This window comes from Palaemon carinicauda, chromosome 37 (assembly GCF_036898095.1).
Source record: "Palaemon carinicauda isolate YSFRI2023 chromosome 37, ASM3689809v2, whole genome shotgun sequence".
Lineage (NCBI taxonomy): Eukaryota > Metazoa > Arthropoda > Malacostraca > Decapoda > Palaemonidae > Palaemon > Palaemon carinicauda.
In genome coordinates this window covers 67,595,419-67,616,557 of record NC_090761.1, presented here as the reverse complement: position 1 = coordinate 67,616,557, position 21,139 = coordinate 67,595,419, and the positions used below count along the sequence as shown (strand labels likewise).

Genomic DNA, 21,139 nt, shown 5'->3' with positions numbered 1-21,139 from the left:
GGTACATTGAAGCTCCCAGGGGGTGACTGCGTGGGATGGCGACACGCACCCATTCCTCCCTAGGGGAACGGCTTCTTCTGTGCCTCCTTCTGGGGGATCTAGCGTGCCTCCTGGCGTGGCGAGATCTAGAACGGGAACGGGACCTCTCCCACCTCCTCTACTGGTACCTCAGCGCTCCATCCTCCGAGGAGAAAGAGTATGACTCGAAAGAGGAGCCCGAAGATTTGTAGGACTGCACCGAAGGGTCCGAGTCATCCCGCGTCGCTGGTGGTTCCTTGTGTCGGTCCGTAGGTGACGAAGGCTCCAGGAAGACGGGAGGGAGCGTTGCTGAAAGCGCTGGGGGAGAACGAGGTAACTTCTTGCTGGGGAACCACGCCTCGAACTCTTCCTCCAGTCTCATGGGCGACCTGAAGGGCATCCTCGGTGGCGCCCATGCGAGGGGATCCGATGATGGTGAGTCCTCCTTCTCAGCGTCTCCCCCCGCCTGCAGACGTACCTGAAATACAGGCCCATGAAGCGGGGGAAGAGGCTGCAGCAGCCTTTCCCCACATAGGATCATCGGAAGAGACGGGCCCCGCTGGCACCAGGACTCCGTCCTCCAAACACACTCCCGTCCCTCCCTCAGACCCCCCCCCCACTTGCCTGGACCGACAAACATCCCCACTAGCAGAAATCTCAGACTCCTGGGGAAGAGCAATGGGCCTCTTCCCCGCAACTGACTTACCTCGTCCCCTACTATGGGTAGGGGAAGGTGGCTGAGAAGCTCTATCCGATGAGGCATCAGGAGAAGCAAGCGGCGAGGAGAGGCTCGGCTTCCTAGGTGACCTCTTGGACGCCTTCTTCTTCTTGGTGCCGTAGCGCACCAACTGCACCTCGTTCCAAGACTCGCACTCCGGACACGTGGCTGTAGGAGAACATAAGCTGCCCCTACACGACGACCACAGAGGGAAAGGGTAGGAAAGGGTATGGAATGAACGCAATGGGACCACGTGAGACACAAAGGGGGGTCGGGGACACAAAGGGGCGCACTGGGTAGGGAGAGAGCGTCGAGATGTTATTGCGACGTGACCAGAAAACTTACTGGAGCTCGAGACCTGAGCAAGCATGCTCTCTTACCCCGGGGCACCTCATGGCGCGTATCACTCCGCCAAAGGTTACCCCACATAGAAAACGGGAGTAGGGTAAACTACACAAATTTCTGGTCGGTTGGGAGGCGATCCCAGATGCTCCTAAGAAAGTAGTTCGAGGTAAGTACTCCGTGTTGGAACAACTCCCTATTTTAAAGGACAAAGGGTTTGTATCCACATAGTAAAAAATTTTTAAATTTTATTTTTGTAGCTATACATACCCGAGTCCTTTAAAGTTGAACTTCACACCTAAACTAAGTCAAAATTCAAAGTGAACTCTGTCAGGCAGGTGAACGGGACTATTCACCCTCTTTCACCAACTGTTGTTATCTATCTCATCAATGATTTAAACAGCCATTCCAGCTCCGCTGAAGACATTTTCAATTTTAAATGACTCAGGTTTGTATAGCTTGGAAAAATACAAATTACTTTTAAAATTTGTTACTAGTTAACATAGCTTGGGAATAGCATTTTACTGTATGTGCTGATTTGTCTAGTACTTAGAATGGGAGGACAGAATGGTCCATCACTTGTCAGTTAAAGGTACAAATCACCATTGGACCTTAAATAGTGGTTCGATAAACTGTTTTGCTTATCTAAATGAGTATGTGAACATTGGCGCTCTCAATGTTAACAAGAAATGAACATCCTACCTCTTGTTTTGGGAGAGTAGTTTCCAGTGAACATTTGAAGACAGCAGTTATTGATGATTTAATTGGAAACAGAATCTCAGTGCAATAGTGAAGAGTAAATGTTAAGAAAGGCCTTATATTGTTGGAAACAGCAATAGTGCATGTGATAACCAATGAGTGTAATTTTTTAGAATATTCTTATATTGTTGGAAACAGCAATAGTGCATGTGATAACCAATGAGTGTAATTTTTTAGAATATTCTAAGTATTATTTGCTACACTATTTTTTCATTTTTTCTCATATTTAATGAATGCATGGTGCTTCAATATGGACACATTAGTTATAGTGTGGATTGCTCAGTATTTTTTAATAAAATCAGCGATTCCATTATTCACAGCAGTATGCTTGTGAGCTTCAGTACATGTTTTAAGAAGAAAATTATAATAAAAGCAGAAACCATTCTTTACAAGTGCCTTTTAATATTTTATTGAAAATGTAGAACACCTCTTGGGAAGTTGAGGTTCTGTTAGCACAGTAGTTAATTTGTCAAGTTGTGATATCTACAATGATACCTCTTGGCTTGAGTGAATGTAAATAGATGCTTTGAGTAAAAGAAATTGAATTGTTCAGGTCTTAGTACAGTAGATAAACTTGGCAGTTTACTTGAGCAAAGGCATCCTTGTTGCTTTTCTTGACAGGAAGAACCAGTTCCAATTTTTCAGCTTAGTGCTGTATAACACTCGCCAATACAGCATCTTATAATTTTCAAAATAAACCTCACTGCATATTTTATCCCATTTGCACCCTTAGCTTTGAATGGCTTAAATGGCTCCAGCATCTGGCCATATAGCCAATTTCTTCTTAGACACGTGCAAACTCTCATCCTTTCAGTAGGGTGTTGTGTTCCAGCTCCTTATCACAAAAAAGCCTCGTTTGTCCTTCACCGAAATGAGTATGCATGGTTTTTTCAATTGTTTCATCTTCTCTTCCGTATGTATCGCAGTTTTTTTTTTTTTTTTTGCGAGCATTCTTGCCTGTACAGTAGTAGCAAAAGAGCCGAGGAGGATAAGTAGGTAAAGTGGATTTAGTTCCTATGGGGGCAACTGTAAGCAGGCTTCCCTTTTGGTGTCCTTTCTGCTTTTCCAATCAGAAAGACAATAAACTTGTGTCACTTCATGATATCTCTTTTTGGGTGGAAGTTACCCAATTCGGACCGAAAGTTCCCTAACCCCAATAATGTGCGTTATTCATCTGGAAGACACACCTGGCACCGACAGTGATTCCTAAGTGATGATCCATTAGTGCAGTATTAGTGAGCTTTTTCAGTGACAAAACACTGTAGCCTAGCCTAACTGAAGTCATTATCAGTTGCCCAGACCATGATTCTTCTGTGACAGCAAGGAAGAATGGTTGGCTAGCAAAAGAATATGTTCTCTCTCTCTCTTCTCCCTCCTTTTGTTCTTCAGACACTTCTTTCTTGAGAAGAAAAAACAGAAGAGAGTCAATTCAGAAAGCCTTTCCCTTAAAGTTCATTGGTACTTTGAGCACTCTCTCTTCTTCAGGAAGGAGTGATTATCTTTTGGTGCCAGTAATATGGAAGGTGAGCTGATGTATACTTAATACTGCTGCACCAGATGGAGGCGAGTATTCCTACTCAGACCGAATGCCAGCACCATAGGTCAATGGAGGGTAGGGCATATGCACCCAGCTTTCCCATTCCTGAGGTGGTATAGGAGTGTTTTTTAATCTTGTGTACAGCTCTTTAATGTACAAAACTCTGTCGCTGTTAGGGATTGGTTAGCGAAGTTAAATCCTGGCATGACAGCCACTATTATTTCATCAACTGCTGGTGAATAGACCAACCCAGACCAATGTCCAGCACCGTGTGGTAGGAAGATAAGGTTATCATTCACCTACCACCACATACTAATATGGAGGGTTACACATCAGACAGTACCTTAGGGGTTAGTTAGCAATTGTTAGCCAGGTGTGGCAGCCACCGGTTTTTCCCCTACCAACTTCTCCCTCCCTTTCGTCAGACACTTCTTCCTTGAGAAGAGGAATAATCGTGTGGCAAGGACTTTCGCTAAAATTTTCTAAGATTTTAAAGTAATAGCTCTCCTTTTATAAAGAGTGACAGTATTCTCTCACTAACTGGTACCTTTGGAATCATAAAAGTTGATTGTGAGCTGGTGTTATAGTTACCGCTGTTAAAACCAGTGCAAGCAAGTGGTCCCACTAGGATAGAACACCAGAACTGTAGTCTAGAGGAAGGTGGTGTATTTAAACTATGCTTTTCTGTTTCTGTCATGATATAGGAGGGTTGTTTCTTACCCTTGTGCACCACTCAGTCCCGTATAGAACCCACTGCTAACCAGTATCTCTGGGATTGGTTTTAGAGATTGTGACCCAGGCTACCTCTAGTGCCAATATGGAGCTCACACATAAACTGGTACTTTTCAGGTATCATCAAGTGATTGTGAGCCAGGTGTGAAAGGCCCCCTCTTTCTCATAAGTTGTAGATGAACAGTCCTACCCAGACCAATCTCCAGCACCATATAGTAGGTTGATGGGGGTTCCGTTCATGCTACCTCCTCGTGCTGATACAGAGCTCACACATCAACTGACCTTCAGGGTTGGTTAATGTTTGTTAGGCCGGTGTAACAGCCACCACTGTTTTATTAGTTGCAGGGGAACAGTCCTACATGGACCGATCTCCTGACTCTGGTTTGAAGCATAGTTGATACAGAGTATAACACCTCATGCTGATACGGAGATCCCATCAACAGACACCTTCAGGGTCAGTTTGCAATGATAATTTTACCTCCTCGACCTGTACCTTCCGAGTCGGTTAACATTTATGAGCTTGGTGTAACAACTACCACAGTTCACCTTTGAGAGGCTTCAAAGATTTCTCACCAACCAGTACCCTCGGGGTCAGTAGGCAAGATGACATTGGTGCGACAGTGAACGTAGTTTGCACCAGTACCAGATGAACAGTCCTTCCTGGATTGACCACAAACTCCTGTGCATTTCAAGTTAAGTTATGCACTCATGTAAAGCTATCATCCTCCTTTTTTCCTTCTGATTCTGTCATTTCTCAGATGAGGAAGTAGAAGTTAGCCAGGAGAGCTGATTGTGGAAATTTGCATGGGACATAAAGTGATCTCTCCTCTCTTTGAAAGAAGAAAATGGTTTCAACCCATTACCCAGTCCCGTGAGGATCAATGCACCCGTTAGCTGTGCTGGTCCATTATTAGCGGTCCTTTATGAGACCGATCGCCTGCACCTTCAAATTGAGGATCTTGAGTGCTTGGCCTTCGTTTCTCACCAGATACCAAATTGTTTATTTCTTTTAGGTACAGAGACGATAGTTGCTCTATGGATTGGATAGGTGTTGGACTTCTAGAATGCCCACCTTCCTACAAGAGTGACATTGAGGCAGAGGTTGATCGAATGCAGTTTATCATATTTCCTTCATGCCTTCAGGGCCTGCCATGCCATTTGGCTTGGATTTGAGGAAGGCCCTGGACTTCTGCAAATCCCAACAATGACTATTAGCAGCTTCCTCCTCCCAAAGAGGTTGGACCTTGATCCACCCATTCTTACCTATTTCAGTCTCAGTCCAGGAGAGATATTAGAAGGCAGAAGAAGGGGGAGGGGGGGTTGATATAAAATTATGTCTCCGGGGGTTGACGCAAAAGTATGTTTCCTGCTGTCAATCGGGTATGTCTTACCTTGCATATTCCATTCTCATCTGTTCCAGATGTACCTTCTAGGTTTTATATCTGGATGTGACCGTCTTTAGTTCTATTCCCTCAGATATTGAAGAATTGTTGCAAGGCCATTGAACGAGTTAAACCTTGTTCGGCCGAACCAGTAATTTTCAGACCATGTTCTATTGGAACTTTAGCTCCATAATCAACCTCCAGAGATGGAGATTTCAAGCTTCTGGTAACTCATTAGTTTTGTAGTGCATGAAGTTCTTCATCACCCTGAAAGCACCGCTTCTGTTACTCAGGTGTTTATCTGAGTGTCTATATTGAGCCACTTGGAATGATTTCATTGCAGTGGCCTATGTGGTAACGTCCCTGAGTGGTCCCGCTTAAACTTGATAGTTCCTTTTGTCTCTCCCTCCTCACCATCCTTGTGAGCTGAGGATGGGGTTTTGGGGGAGCATATAGGTCTACCTACCGAGTCATCAGAAGCCATTGCCTGGCCCTCCCTTGGGTGTTAATCATACATAATATGGTCAGTCTCTAGATTTGCACTGTCCTGTTTCCTAGGGCAATGCCACTGTCCCTTGCCTCTGCCACGCATGAACGGCGTTTAAACCTTTAAGACTTTCCTGAACAAGATCAAGACTGGTCTTAACTCTTATTACAATCTGAGGATTAAGATTGAGGAGTCTGGTTTCATGCCCAAGCAAAGGATGAAATACCTGTTCGACTGTGATTTTTCCTTAGTACTGTATTCATATCGGCAAACTAAAAAGGTTGTGCACCTGTGCCTGATCAGTAGGAATCATTGAACTAATCACGGTAGCAAGGAGAGAAGATGCCAGTTTGTACTCTCTTCTTTGGATACTACTTCTGCTTCTTTTTCCTTTTGAATTATGCAGGGGCATCTCGCAACAAGCTGCTTTGAGAGGGAAATATAAATCTTATCCACCAACCATTACCTTTGGGTTCAGTCAGGTCATCTATTAGCCAGGTGATGGTGAGCCTTGCTTTTACCTCCATCATTCTTTACATGAAATGCCCTGGCCCTTAAGAAGCTGCTTTCCCTCAATTCCCTCTCTCTGGGGGAGTATTGTTTCTCACCTTTGGGAATGGTTGAGAGAATTTTGAGCACTGTGACAATTTTTTCCTTTGAGATTGTGAATAATCTCGCCCAGGACCCAACAACCTGAGTGTGCCTCTTTCCATCATGGAGGAGTAATAGAGCTCACACGCTGATCAGTTCTTTCGGAGTCCGTCAAGCAGTGCGAGCTTGGTGTCAGAACTACTGCTGAGGTACCTGGTGCAGATATGGCTCCTACACAGAACAATCAACTGCACAGCAGGTGAGCCTGTAAGGGTAGTGAATACGCTGCCTTTGAATGTCGACACTTTTTCTCTGGGTAGGAGTGACCAAGCTCTACTGGTGACTTTCCCTAAGATTCAGTCAGCCAGACCATGAGCCCAGGATGGCATTCTTCTAACACACCAGTGGCAGTCAACGATCACTCCAGGAATTGAATGTCCACACTGTTTAGGTAGGGTAGAACATGTTTGTCCACCTCCTTGGTTCCTTCCATGGGACACAGGGAGGGCCTTAAGTCAAGAGGTATCCCATTCAGCTAGCTCTGAGATAGGTCCTGAGAGACAAACTCTGTTATAGGAAGGGTAGCGGAGAATTTATTTCTACGATCATGACATTTTTCAGCAGATCACTGACTCTCTTGCCTACCTCTGTAGAGTAGTTTGGATCCCTCTTCCTTGTGAGAACAGTCCATGCTCAAAGAAGTATTGAGCAGTATTGCTTATCCTAGGACTTACGCCCCAAGTGGAAAGGTCCTTATCCTTGTGGCACTGACGCAAGCTTTTCCTGCAACTGTATCCTGAGAAGGGCATCATAGGGATCTTCCCTCAAGACTGCTCTCTTCTCTTCATTGACAAGGGAGTTGGAGAGATTTCAAGCTCTTCATCATAACAAATGCCCCTGTGTTGCTACTTAAATCACAAATTTTTTAAGTAACTTGTATTTTTCCTAACATACTTACCTAGAACTACTTTCTTAGGAGTTACTGGTAACTCTTTCCCAACCGACCAGAATTTTGTGTAGTTTACCCCATTCCCATTTTCTATGGGTGACCTCAGGCGGAGTGATACGCGCCCTGAGGCGACCCGGGGTCAGAGAGCGTGCTAGCTCAGGTCGTGCTCCTCAGTAAGTTTTGTCGAAAAAAAGGGTTCTCCTCAATCCTGCAGGACCCTCGGGGAAGGATGGGCGGGCCATAACCCGAAAGTAGTTCTAGGTAAGTATGTTAGGAAAAATACAAATTACTTAAAAATTTGTGATTTGTTCCAACACAGAGTACTTACCTAGAACTACTTTCTTAGGAAGACTTAAACTTTAGGAAGTGGGAGTGTTCTGCAGGGACTAGGGTCCGAAGGTTGGAAGCACGAGTGGACAAAAAGGAACCTAGATAGGGGACTAGGTTCCGATGACCCCTACTAGAAAACTGAATGAAAATAGGGGAAACTACCCAAAAAACTAACTTAGTGTCTAAGTGGCTTACCTCTGTACCAATACTTCTGAGACGTATTTCTTGCTGAAGACGTATATCCTGGCCACCAGGGCCTCTTGAGTCTTGCCCACACAGGGGATTAAGGGCTAGGGGAAGGATGATAAGGGGAAAGGTAAGGGATGAACGTGTGTCTCTTGGCTTACCGCCCCCGGTTTCCCTGGGGCCATGACCTTAAATCTTTTGCAGGGCCGATATGACTGGGCCAAGGGCAAACCCATCCAAGGATTTCCTAGAACAGTCCTTCAGGTAATGCTCCGTGAAAGTGGACTGTCTAGACCAGGTACCCGCTTTCAGGATTTGGCCCATGGCCATGTTCTTCACAAATGCTAGGGAGGTGCCTAGACCCCTAATATCATGAGGCCTTGGCCTGCCTGGGAGAGGGGTTCCCGAAGCATCGTAAGCTCTCTTGATCACCTGTCGCAACAAGAAGGAGACCGAGTTCTTGGAGACTGGTTTCTTCACCCAACCGGTCGAGACGAATAAACACTTGATCTCAGGTCGGAGTCTGGATGTCCTTTCAAGGTATTTTCTTACTGCTCTGACCAGGCATAAGAGTTAAGTCTTTAGGATTGTCTGACCGAGGGATCGCTGGGACCGAAAAGCCCTCGAACCGAGGGTCCCAACAAGCCGGGTCCTGTGTTTTGGCCACAAAGTTAGGGACGAACTTAAACGAAGCCTCACGCCACCCTTTTGAGTGTGAGACCTCTTACGATAATCTGTGTAACTCACTAACCCTCTTTGCCGAAGCCAGGGGTAAGAGGAAGACCGTTTTGAGGGTGAGCTCCTTATCCAGGATGTCCTTGAGGGGCTCGAAGGGCGGTTCTGACAGGTCTTTGAGTACTATGGCTAGGTCCCACAGCGGTACCCTCACTTCTTGTGAGGGGCATGACTGCTCAAAGCTCCTGATGAGCATCGATATGTGACGGGAGGCTCCCAAGTCAATGCCCTTAAGGAGGAAGACTTGACCTAATGCTGCCCATACTCCTTTTATTGCTGGAATGGAAGAGCCCATATCGTCTCTGAGATACACCAGGAAGTCTGCTACATCGTGGATCGAGGCCCCCAAGGGTTTGATATTCCGGGAAACGCACCATTTCGAGAAGACTGCCCATTTCGCTTGGTAGACTGCGATAGAAGAACGCCTTAAGTAACCCGACATCCACGCCGTGGTCCTCGATGAGTATCCATCTTTCTTCAGAAGCCGCTCGATAACCTCCACGCGTGAAGGCGGAGGGACCGAGGGTTTTCGTGAAACCTTTGGAAGTGGGGCTGACGTAGAAGGTCTGGCCTGTCCGGGAGCGGCCAAGGAGGAAGAAGGGCCAGTTCTTTTAGGTCTGCGAACCACTACCTCTCCGGCCACCAAGGCGCGACCAAGGTCATCTGAAGGTTGGTGGTTGTTCTTACTCTGTTGAGGACTTGCCATATCATCCCGAGGGGGGGAAGGCGTACACATCGAGGCCGTCCCAAGGGTGTTGGAAGGCGTCCTCGAACGCCGCTGACAGATCTGGGACTGGAGAACAGAACACAGGTAGCTGGGCGTTCAGACGTGTGGCGAAAAGGTCTACTACTGGGGAACCCCACTTCAGTATGACTGACTGAGCTATCCTTGGGTGTAGAGTCCACTCTGACCCTATTACCTGGCCTACTCTGCTGAGGCCGTCTGCCAGGACGTTCTTCTTTCCCGGGATGAACCTTGCTGTGAACTCGATCCCTTCTTCTGCAGCCCATTCTAGAAGTTCTGTCGATAACGCGCATAGTTCTTTCGACTTCAGACCCCCTTTCTTCTTTACGTAGGCTACTACTGTGGTGTTGTCGCACATCAACGCCACTGTGTTCTCCCGGAGGAGATGAACGAATTCTTGACTCGCTCTCAGCACCGCCATCATCTCTAGAATGTTTATGTGGTGCTTTGCTTCTTCGCTCGACCATTTTCCCTTTGTCGATTTGTCGCGTAGGTGAGCCCCCCAACCTTCCTTCGACGCATCCGTAAACAATAGAACTTCCGGAGGGTCGGGTGCGAAGGGCATCCCCTTCTCGGTGTTCATCCTGTCGTGCCACCACTGCAAGACTACCTTCGCTTCTGGGGAGACCGGAACCACCTTGTGGGGATTCTCCCTTGGGTCCAGTGTTCCTTCAGGTTCCACTCTACAGCTCGGAGTTTGAGTCTCCCTTGTGGCACTAACTTTTCTAAGGACACTAGGTGACCCAGCAGCCTCTGCCAATCCTTGGCCCTCCCGGGGTGGTCCAACAGGAAGGGTTGCAGAACTCGCTCCAGGTTCTCCAATCTCTCCGAGGGGAAGGCTCTCACTAGTCGGGTGTCCAGGACCATCCCCAAGTAGGTCATCCTAGTGGAGGGACTCAGTTGGGACTTCTCTAAGTTGACTGAGATGCCCAACTCCTCGCAGAGACGAAGCAACTTCGCGCCCTGCTCCTTCAATTCTTCCTTTGAGTCTGAAAGAAGGAACCAATCGTCTAGGTATCGGATCAGACGGATGCCCTGCTCGTGTGCCCATACGGAGACCGTCGTGAAGACTCTTGTAAACACCCGAGGAGCCGTCGACAGTCCGAAGCAAAGGGTCTTGAATTGTAGCACTCGGGTATCCCACTTTATCCAGAGAAACTTCCTGCGGGAGGGGTGAACGGGGATTTGGAAGTAGGCGTCCTTGAGATCCAGGGATATCATGAAGTCCCCTTCCCTCAAGGCGGCCAACACTGTCTTTGCAGTGTCCATGTTGACACAGTGTCCATGTTGAAGTCGGTTTTCGCCACAAACTTGTTGAGGCCCGACAGGTCTATAACTGGCCTCCACCCCCCTGTAGCCTTCTCCACCAGGAAGAGCCTGCTGTAGAACCCCGGGCCGGGCTCTTTGACTAGTTCCAACGCTCCCTTGGAGATCATGGACGACACTTGTTCCTGCAATGCCGCCCGTTTCAAAGGGTCCTTGGGTATCAACCACTCTGCCTGAAGGGCTGGAATGAGAGGGGGAGGTTCTGCAAAGAAGGGTAGTCTGTAACCTTCCCTCAGGATTGTCACCGTCCAGGGATCCGCACCATAATCCCGCCATGCTTGCCAAGAGTGTTTGAGGCATCCCCCTACTTGAGGCTCCTGTAGGAGTAGGGGGCCTCGCCTCCTATCTCCAGACCGACCTCTTCTTAAGTTTCCGAAGGACGGTCTAAAGTTTGACTGAGGGGCTGAGTTGCTTGCAGCCAGGGATCCGAAGAAGCCTCTCTTCTAGGTTGGGCCAGGGATGAACGGGAAGGGTGACGGGCATCCACGGAGGGTCTCCTGTGTGGTGGGCGTCTCACTGGGGGAGGCCTATAGTCTCCCACATCCTTCATCTTCCTCACCCTTTCCATCGTCTCTTCCACTATCTTAAGGGGAAAGATTGCCTCGTCCCAGACCGAGGAATTTCTCAACTTTCTCGCTTCCCGGTCAGGGAGTTTCCTCACCAATTTGCTGAAAATTGTATCTCTCTTCCTCAGGACCCAATTGGTAGCCTGGGAGAGAGATTGGTAAGATAAAAATTTTAGGGCTTTGCCCCCTGAGCTAATCAGCTCTCTCAATAAGGCTTGGTTCTCTGGTAGGGACAGATCATGAGAAGACTGAAAGCCTACCAACATGCAGGCCCACCAGTCTAACCAGGAGGACACGTAAACCAAGTCCTGGGCTATGTCCTCCATCATGGAGGTCTCTGATGGGGAAAAACACACCGGGGCCGTGGATGCTCTGTCTTCAGCGGCACCCTGGTTCAACGTGGTGATGGCTGTCTCCGTTGCGCGGGGTCCTCCCCGACGACCTTCAGGCACGTAAAATCTCTTCTGCGCCCTTAGTCCTGGGAGCAGCTTCGAGGCACTTTGACTCCTAGGAGCGTCTGCCAGGCCGTCCAAGAATTTGTCTATATGCTCCATACCCAGCTTTACGTCAGGAGCTAAGGGTAGAGCTAAGGATGGCTTTTGTTGTATTGGATTCTCCACCAGCCTGCTAAGTCCGGAGAGCCAGGTCTGTTCTGTGGTGGGCATGGGCTCATCCAGCCGATTGTGCAGCCTTATGAGAGCCAACACCTTTCGATAGGAGGAGATGTCATCGGATGAGCACTCTCCTCCCTCAACCAGGGCCTCCATTACCAGTCCCTCCGCACGAGTATCATCGGTGACGGTGGGGGGGGTAACGTTGGACGGGCCTGCCCGTGTCACGGGCGGACCCGCAGAGGCAAAGGTATCCGTCATGGGGTTACCTTGCCCTGCGGGGTTTCTCGCATTTGTGGGGATATCCCTGGCCGTAGGGCGCCCTTGGAGCTTAATGAAGTCAGCCAAGGAGCCCGTGGCAGGCGCTACGCCTTCCACCTGGTGGATGCAGCGGGGGCCTTCGTCGACTTAGGCGCATCACAGGGAGCTTGGATAGATCTCCCTTGGTGGGGTTCTGGTCCGTAGGAGGAGAAGGCGGGGCGAGACGGTGAGGACGAGGCTCTAGGGAGCCACCCAGAATCGGCCGCGGCTGTGGTGACCTTAAACAGCTCGCTCCGTGGCACCGTGATGTTCACCCAATCCCTTGACTTACTCCTCTTAGCCTTCTTCTTAGATGGTCTGGACTCCTTCTTATTCTGTCTTGAAAGGGAGCGGGATTTCTTCTTTTTCCGGGACCTCTCGCGTTTCCTCCTTGAGGACCTGGTTTCGTCCTCCGATGACGATGAATCCGCGGATGAGGAAGACGATGAGGAGGAGAGGGAATCAGCTGAACCACCTGAGACGTCCAATTCCGCAGGGGGGACTCCATGACGAATTTCTGGTGCTGCAGGCTGCAGGAAGACGGGCGGGAGCATCGCCGAGGGCGCCGGGGGGGACCGAGGGACCTTCTTCCGGGTGAGCCAATGGTCAAACTCTTCTTCTAGCCTGAAGGGTGACCTGCAGGGTGTTCTAGGGAGATCCCAAACGGCGGGGTCCAAATTCGACGAATGACCTTTCTCGGCATCCCCCCCGGCGGGCGAAGTACCTGAAACACATACCCAAGATGCAGGGGAAGAGGTAGTACCCGACTTCCCCCACATAGGGTCTTCAGTAGAGACGGGCCCTGTGGGCACCAGGACCTCGTCTCCCACACACACTCCCGCACCTCCCTCAGGCCCCCACTCAGGCCACGTTCCGATGAGGCATCTGGAGACACCAAAGCAGAAGACGCGTTAGCTTTCTTGGGCGATTTCTTGGCCGACTTCTTCTTCTTTGTCCCATAAAGGACCCACTGGATTTCGCCCCAGGACTCGCACTCCGAACACGTGGCGGTAGGGGAGCATACCTTGCCCCTATATGACGAACAGCGCAAGTGTGAGTCAACCTCGGGCTTCGTTAGGAAAGCCCGACAAGACTTACCGGCCACAGGCCCAGAGCAACGGCAGGGATGCTCCATAATGAAACACTAATACACCAAGAGACACAGGGACACAGAGGAAAGGGGTAAGAATACCGACACAGGTACCACGTGGTGTACACAAAGGGTCGCACTGGGTAAGAGAGAGCGCGGCGAGATGTGAATCACGTCGCGACCAGAAACTTACTGAGGAGCACGACCTGAGCTAGCACGCTCTCCGACCCCGGGTCGCCTCAGGGTGCGTATCACTCCGCCTGAGGTCACCCATAGAAAATGGGAATGGGGTAAACTACACAAAAATCTGGTCGGTTGGGAAAGAGTTACCAGTAACTCCTAAGTAGTTCTAGGTAAGTATTCTGTGTTGGAACAAATAGAATTTAAAACTTCGGGAGGGAGTGCTGCAGCCTTTTCATTGCAAACACCCCCCCCCCACCCCAGAAAAGAAGAAAGTGTCCTGGCACTGTTCCTTCTTGCTTGATGAGGCTGCTTGCATGCATATGTAACTTTAGTCAGTGCAGACCTATGCCTAGTACCCCTCTCCTTGAGTCTTAGATTGCTACTCAACAGTTACTAATTTCTCTCATTGGATTCATTAGTACAATAACTGGTTCTTCTACCTTTTCCTTGTTCCCCCCATAAGGGGATGCAGTAGCTGCAATCATTACATTCTGGTTTGAAATTTTATACTAGTGAATTATGCAAGCAGCACATTTCTTGCACTATAACCGTACCAATTAAACTCTGCTGACTCCCTCGTCAGGCAAGGAGGAACTAAGAGTAAAAAATCCTCTTGTTTCTTTTTGGATGGCTACCTCCCAAAATTGGGGGAAGGGCCATGGTAGATAGATGTCTCTCAAGAATTATCGGTCAGTGTCTTACCAACCATTTCTCTTGATACTGTCAATGTCATCTCCCCATTAGAGAGATAGGTTTATCATGTCCTGGTACCGACTTCCTTTTATGCCAGTAGATGCCGAGACCATAACAGCTACATGATTATGATTAGCTGTAAGGAAGTTGTTGAAGTCATCTTATTTGCTCCGCTATGGAATCAGGAAATATGACATGTCCAGGAAAGAAAAGAACCTTCCAGTTTGGTTCCTGGGAACTTCCTCCCACCAATAAGCGAGTCTCTTTTAAAGTGCAAAAGGTTTGTATACATGAGGAACAAATAAATATCAAAATAATTTTAATTTTTTTTAACTATACAAACCTATCCTTTGAAATACATTTCCCACTTCATCCACCCCTCTCATCCTTGTGTCTAAGGACAAAAGTGACAATCAAGTGGTTGGGTCTTCCCCATTGTGCCACATGTTATTAACCAGCTACCATGTTAAAAATTCAATGAGTGTTCTTACTTTAAAGATGGGTTTGCATAGCGTTGAAAAATAAAAATTACTTTAAAAAAACTATTTTTATCTTGCATTACCACTTAGTTCATTCATTTGTATTTGTATATATAGTATATATGTATATATATGGAGTTGGTGGAAGGTTGTTGCAAGCAGTGAAAAGTTTCTACACAGGTAGTAAAGCATGTGTTAGAATAGGAAATGAGGTGAGCGATTGGTTTCCGGTGAGAGTGGGGCTGAGACAGGGATGTGTGATGTCGCCGTGGTTGTTTAACTTGTATGTTGATGGAGTGGTGAGAGAGGTGAATGCTAGAGTGCTTGGACGAGGATTAAAACTTGTAGGCGAGAATGATCATGAATGGGAGGTAAATCAGTTGTTGTTTGCGGATGATACTGTACTGGTAGCAGACACAGAAGAGAAGCTTGACCGACTAGTGACAGAATTTGGAAGGGTGTGTGAGAGAAGGAAGTTGAGAGTTAATGTGGGTAAGAGTAAGGTTATGAGATGTACGAGAAGGGAAGGTGGTGCAAGGTTGAATGTCATGTTGAATGGAGAGTTACTTGAGGAGGTGGATCAGTTTAAGTACTTGGGGTCTGTTGTTGCAGCAAATGGTGGAGTGGAAGCAGATGTACGTCAGAGAGTGAATGAAGGTTGCAAAGTGTTGGGGGCAGTTAAGGGAGTAGTAAAAAATAGAGGATTGGGCATGAATGTAAAGAGAGTTCTATATGAGAAAGTGATTGTACCAACTGTGATGTATGGATCGGAGTTGTGGGGAATGAAAGTGATGGAGAGACAGAAATTGAATGTGTTTGAGATGAAGTGTCTGAGGAGTATGGCTGGTGTATCTCGAGTAGATAGGGTTAGGAACGAAGTGGTGAGGGTGAGAACGGGTGTAAGAAATGAGTTAGCGGCTAGAGTGGATATGAATGTGTTGAGGTGGTTTGGCCATGTTGAGAGAATGGAAAATAGCTGTCTGCTAAAGAAGGTGATGAATGCAAGAGTTGATGGGAGAAGTACAAGAGGAAGGCCAAGGTTTGGGTGGATGGATGGTGTGAAGAAAGCTCTGGGTGATAGGAGGATAGATGTGAGAGAGGCAAGAGAGCGTGCTAGAAATAGGAATGAATGGCGAGCGATTGTGACGCAGTTCCGGTAGGCCCTGCTGCTTCCTCCGGTGCCTTAGATGACCGCGGAGGTAGCAGCAGTAGGGGACTCAGCAGTATGAAGCTTCATCTGTGGTGGAAATGTGGGAGGTTGGGCTGTGGCACCCTAGCAGTACCAGCTGAACTCGGCTGAGTCCCTGGTTAGGCTGGAGGAACGTAGAGAGTAGAGGTCCCCTTTTTGTTTTGTTTCTTGTTGTTGTCGGCTACCCCCCAAAATTGGGGGAAGTGCCTTTGGTATATGTATGTATGTATATAGTAACTGGAATGACTGAGAAAATATTACTCTAGCATTAATTACAGCAGGTACAGGAGTACATAAACAACAAATTGATTGAAAAAATTATGAAAACTTACTTCTTTGAAGAATTTTAATGGAAAAATCTGCATTAAAACTGTCGTGCAAAAGCACTATTTCATTAGATTAGTTTTGTTCGGAGATGACGGTGATGAATTGAAATAAGACACAAATGCAGAGTGCAACATTCCAACTCTACGTTCTTCATCCTCCCGAATCTTTGTCAATTCTTCTTCCTTTTGTTTTGCTTCTTGCCTTGCAAGTCTCAGTTTATCCTCCATCTTGCGCATATTTGAATCATGCTCCAGCTGTTTCTCGGAAATAGTTCTGTAAAGAAGATTATAAATACAATAAATGTTAGCAATATGCAGGATCTCTTAAATATAAATTCTATAAATAAAAATAGATTACAATACTAAGTTTAAGATACATCTTAAATATTGGGAAGAAAAGAAGTATCTTGCAATATTTGCATTAACTCATCTTACAAAGCTATGCTGAACAATTCAGAAGCTCCATAAAAGTAAATTTTTATAAAAAAGAAAAAAATAATTTTCCCATTCAAAACCCTCATATTTGTGGTCTTAATATAACCCAGTCACTTCAATCTCAAATTTGCGGTAGCTGTCCACCTTTCACAGGACTTATATTCACAAAGATATTACAATAACAGCCTGTCATGCCTCTGGACTTGGTGCTTACAGTTCCTTTAGCGTGAGTTTGGCATACAAATTATTATATAAGTTAATATTATCAAAGCTACAAACCAAGTTGGAAATGCAGTTACAAAACCGAGTCCTCTGTCATGGATAGATGCAATATTAATGAAGCAATACACTATTAAAACAGACAAACATTTATTCCCAGTGTGAGCAGCGAGACGAGATTCGACTACTGTAGTGTTTGGTCAAAGATGCCATCACCTCACTGTCGTAGGCATTTTGGAAACGCAGCGATGAAGGAACTGTCTTGTTTGGACCAAGATGTCAACTCTAATCAGTGGAGGCAGAATTTTTAAAAAAACCAAGCCTTGAGAGATATACCTGTTTATGAAAAATGTCATCACGGGTCAACACGTGCCATGCTTTTGTTATGGCTTAATATGATGTCCAGCTTGTATCAGAAATTTGTTGTAGAATCTTCTATGGCGTGATCAAAGAGGGTGTTTTCGAGGAAACCAATCAGGACTCCGAATTATCAAAAAACACCATGGAAATGACAACTATCCATCATAATTAGCTCTGCCCATGCATGGGTATATAAACTTCAAGAGAGTATCCAGGGGAGATAGGATGTGTAATAGGCCAAGAGAGGAACTATGTCCAAACCAAATAGGAACCACATCGACGAGATGAGGACAAAAGAAGATCAGAAGTCTGACAGAGTCAGTTTCTGACATTTCCTTCATACAACAAACACCTTTCTCCAAAATCCTGTTATACCTTAGAGGAAGAGATAAACTGAAGAAGCCAGCAGTCTCTGTATCTGACAAGTAGCAGCCAACACTGCCTGCATCCTGGTCTTAATTCCACACGACCACCAAATTCTTGGAGAAGAGTTCTAATACTCTATCTTGATGCCACCCCTTCTGTAACATCTTCGAATCCAGTCATTGTGCCAGTTTCACCTGAGGTTCAGCCACTCTTCTTAATCCTCAAGCCTTCATACCGGTATCACCTTTGCAGCTACAAAAGACTATTCAATGTTCCCTATAAGTATTGTACTACCCTCTGACTGTTCCCCTTTTCTATTAATATTGATTTTCTTTATAAATAAGTTTTTTAATAAACGTGTTGCATTTTTATTTTGTGAGTTTCTTTTTATGTTCATTTCCTATATTTCAATGGTTGTTGCTGGAATATTTTAATTTAGATATTAAAAAAACCTGTAATGATTTCAAGATCGTAACAGCCTCCAATAGGGAAAGAAGCTCAGTATGGAAAAGAAAAATAGGAAAGTAATGAATAAACCATAAAATATAAAAGGTATAACAAAAAATATCAAATAAGACTAATCAGACCATGGAATGATCTCAACTGAAATAAACTCTTGCACTGTTTTGAACTTCTTAAATTCCTACAAGTAAAATGCCTAACTGGCGAGATTCTGTTGAAATACTGCAATGACATACTGTACTATTCTTTTGAAAATAAAACAGCATTTTATGGGAATACTCAAAATACCATGATTTTATCGTAATTTTTTCATTATTACTTTTATCATTTTAATATACTGTATTGTATCAAAATAGCTACAATATTAGGCTGGAAATTATCTCTAAAAGGTGTCACAATTAGAGATACAGTAGTTAAGAAATTGTAACAAGATTTCACTTATACTGTAATGAATTCCTCTAACTGGTGAACTCATCTGTGAAACTCTTACGGTGACAGAAAGAATGAGTAGCCCTGGCTGGGTGGTACATTGGTAAGGGGTACTACTGTATTAGGGTTTACGGTGCCTGTGTTGGGTTGCCATTTGACACATTGGGAGACTCCCAAAGGTAATTTCTTCATTACCATTTACTAAAGTTGGGAATTGAGTGGCTTTATAGTTGGTTGGGTAGACGGGGAGTCAAATTTAAAACGTTATGACTGAAAAACCACATTTTAAAAGGGAAACTAATAAAAGAACACCACCTAACCTAACCTAGGAGCCATACCCTTACCTACAGGGGGCATCTACCCACCCTTTTAAACTGCCGTATTCTTACCTTACCCTAAGACCAAGTCTCAACTCTGTGTTTTTCCCCAAAAGGCTTCTCTCCTGGCAAGGTAACACTAAAGCATATTTTGTAAATCATAAAACTAGCTTCATATTATCGTACAGTATTTCAGGCCAAGATAACTATTTTCCCCATAAAGAAAATCTGTTTGACAAGTAATAAAGTTTATGTCTGTCCCAATGAACTACATTCACCCAAGAATTGGATATACAAGGCCTTGATCAGGTGCAGTTGGTAAAGGTTCAACATTGCTACCAAGTGTATCAGAGTACAACTATCATAAGTTTCTTGGTATCACACTTATACTCGATTTAAAATCTGCTTCCTGTAAGTGGCAAGATAATCCATTGAAGAGATGGATGGTTATCATATGAAAAAAAAAAACAACATCCTGATGTTTGACAATAAATGACAATTTGTTTCTTCGACGTACCTGGAGGACTGGCTACATTACTCTAAAGGAGGTTAACCATGTAACCTTCCATGTAGAATATAGCTGGGCAAGATTTTAGTCTTTAGCAGATATTAATAATAATTTCCTTGAAGGTATACCCATATAGAAACAGAAAAATTTAAAAGGATTTTGTATTTTTCCCAGTTATACAAACAGTCATTTAAATTAGGAACATGTCCTCCGTATACAGTAGCGAGAGTGGCTATTGAATTCGAGAACGAGGTCATTAATTGGTGAACATGAGCAATTAGCACTGCCCCTTCAGAAGCTCTTCAGTTTGACCTTCAGCTCAGGGCTAAAAGGATTGGTTGAGGTTGGAAGTAACTTTAAAGGACTCAGGTTGTATGGGTGGGAAAAATAAAAACTACTTGTAAAAACTGGTTGCTCCTACAGATATACAAACCTTTCATTCTTTAAGATAGGGAGACTTACTTATAGGCGGGTCAGACGGCCCTTCGAACTGAAGCCAACTGGTTCTTTTTCTTCAATAGATGTGCCAATCTGCCTGGTTCTATACTGGAACAAAGGAGACGACTCCAGCAACCTTTTATCTGTTTACAATACGGATGAATATGCTAATAAAGCCTGACCTGTCCAAGAGGATGGTATGGGGTCAAAGGAGGGATCCCTTGACCCTGATGAGTCTAGTAGTTCGGAATAATATACCTGGCGTATGATAATCAATGGGTTGGTATATATTACCACCTACTCCCTCTCGTCTACGGATGGTACTTAACTAGATTATGAAGAATGGGTCTTGGTAGTATAGCTTACCAGTATTAAGTCAGATACAGCGAGTAATGCTCCATCCTCAAGAAAGTTGGCAGAAATGCAAAGGAGAAACCACAATGCCATCCTAAAGCCAAAATGCAAACCCTACAATAGCAATTATATCCTAAGATATCCCATCTCGACTCATACTTACAGAGGCCCCTCCACCCCAGTCATACATATCTCTTGTCCCACAATGACCGGGAACAAACTCATTAGCAGCTTGCACAGAATTAATATAAATTATGTCCACTGAAAACTTCCTTTTGCTTGTGGTAAGAGAGGCTATGGCTGCTGATTCTGTCCATCAACATCATCTACCCAATCATAAAGCAGGGGAAAACCTCTGTTACCATCTTAAATTTAAGCAAAATTAGAGCATGAAGGGGAGACCTGTAAGATCATACATAAAACAAAAAATTATGTAATCCTTGTAAGCTTAAGAATTCTTTATTGAGTATTATTCAAAATTTCTACATATAATAAAGAATCCTTTTTGTCTCCAGCCTTTTCTAGAAATTTTTTTGTATTTGCACAGTGGTCAAAGTTTACCGGGAATATATTAATGTAATAATGGTGTAGTAATAATTAGATGCAAACTTAAAAAATCACAACTAAAGTACAGTAGAAACATTTCAAATTAATTATAAATGTCCCTCCTTAAACCAGATGTATTTGAAAAATATGTTATTTTTATAATAAAATAAATTTTTGAATATACTTACCCGGTGATTATATAAGCTGCAACTCTGTTGCTCGACAGAAAACTCTACGTTAAAAATCCGCCAGCGATCGCTATGCAGGTAGGGGGTGTACTTCAACAGCGCCATCTGTCGTGCAGGTACTCAGTACTCAATGTAAACAAAGACTCAATTTTCTCCTCGTCCCACTGCGTCTCTATTGGGGAGGAAGGGAGGGTCCTTTAATTTATAATCACCGGGTAAGTATATTCAAAAATTTATTTTATT

The 21,139-nt window shown here is 45.3% G+C and overlaps 1 protein-coding gene across 2 annotated transcripts in view; it reads right to left on the bottom strand.

The window, feature by feature from the left end:
• The window catches only part of LOC137629757 (leucine-rich repeat-containing protein 45-like), a 121,907-nt gene that overhangs the window by 18,988 nt on the left and 81,780 nt on the right, over positions 1-21,139 (bottom strand). For both annotated transcript variants that reach the window (XM_068361363.1, XM_068361364.1), the window contains exon 14: positions 16,281-16,548. In XM_068361363.1, the coding sequence (XP_068217464.1) occupies positions 16,335-16,548 (214 nt within the window). In that variant the 3' untranslated portion in view covers positions 16,281-16,334. The remainder of the gene's footprint in view (positions 1-16,280; positions 16,549-21,139) is intronic.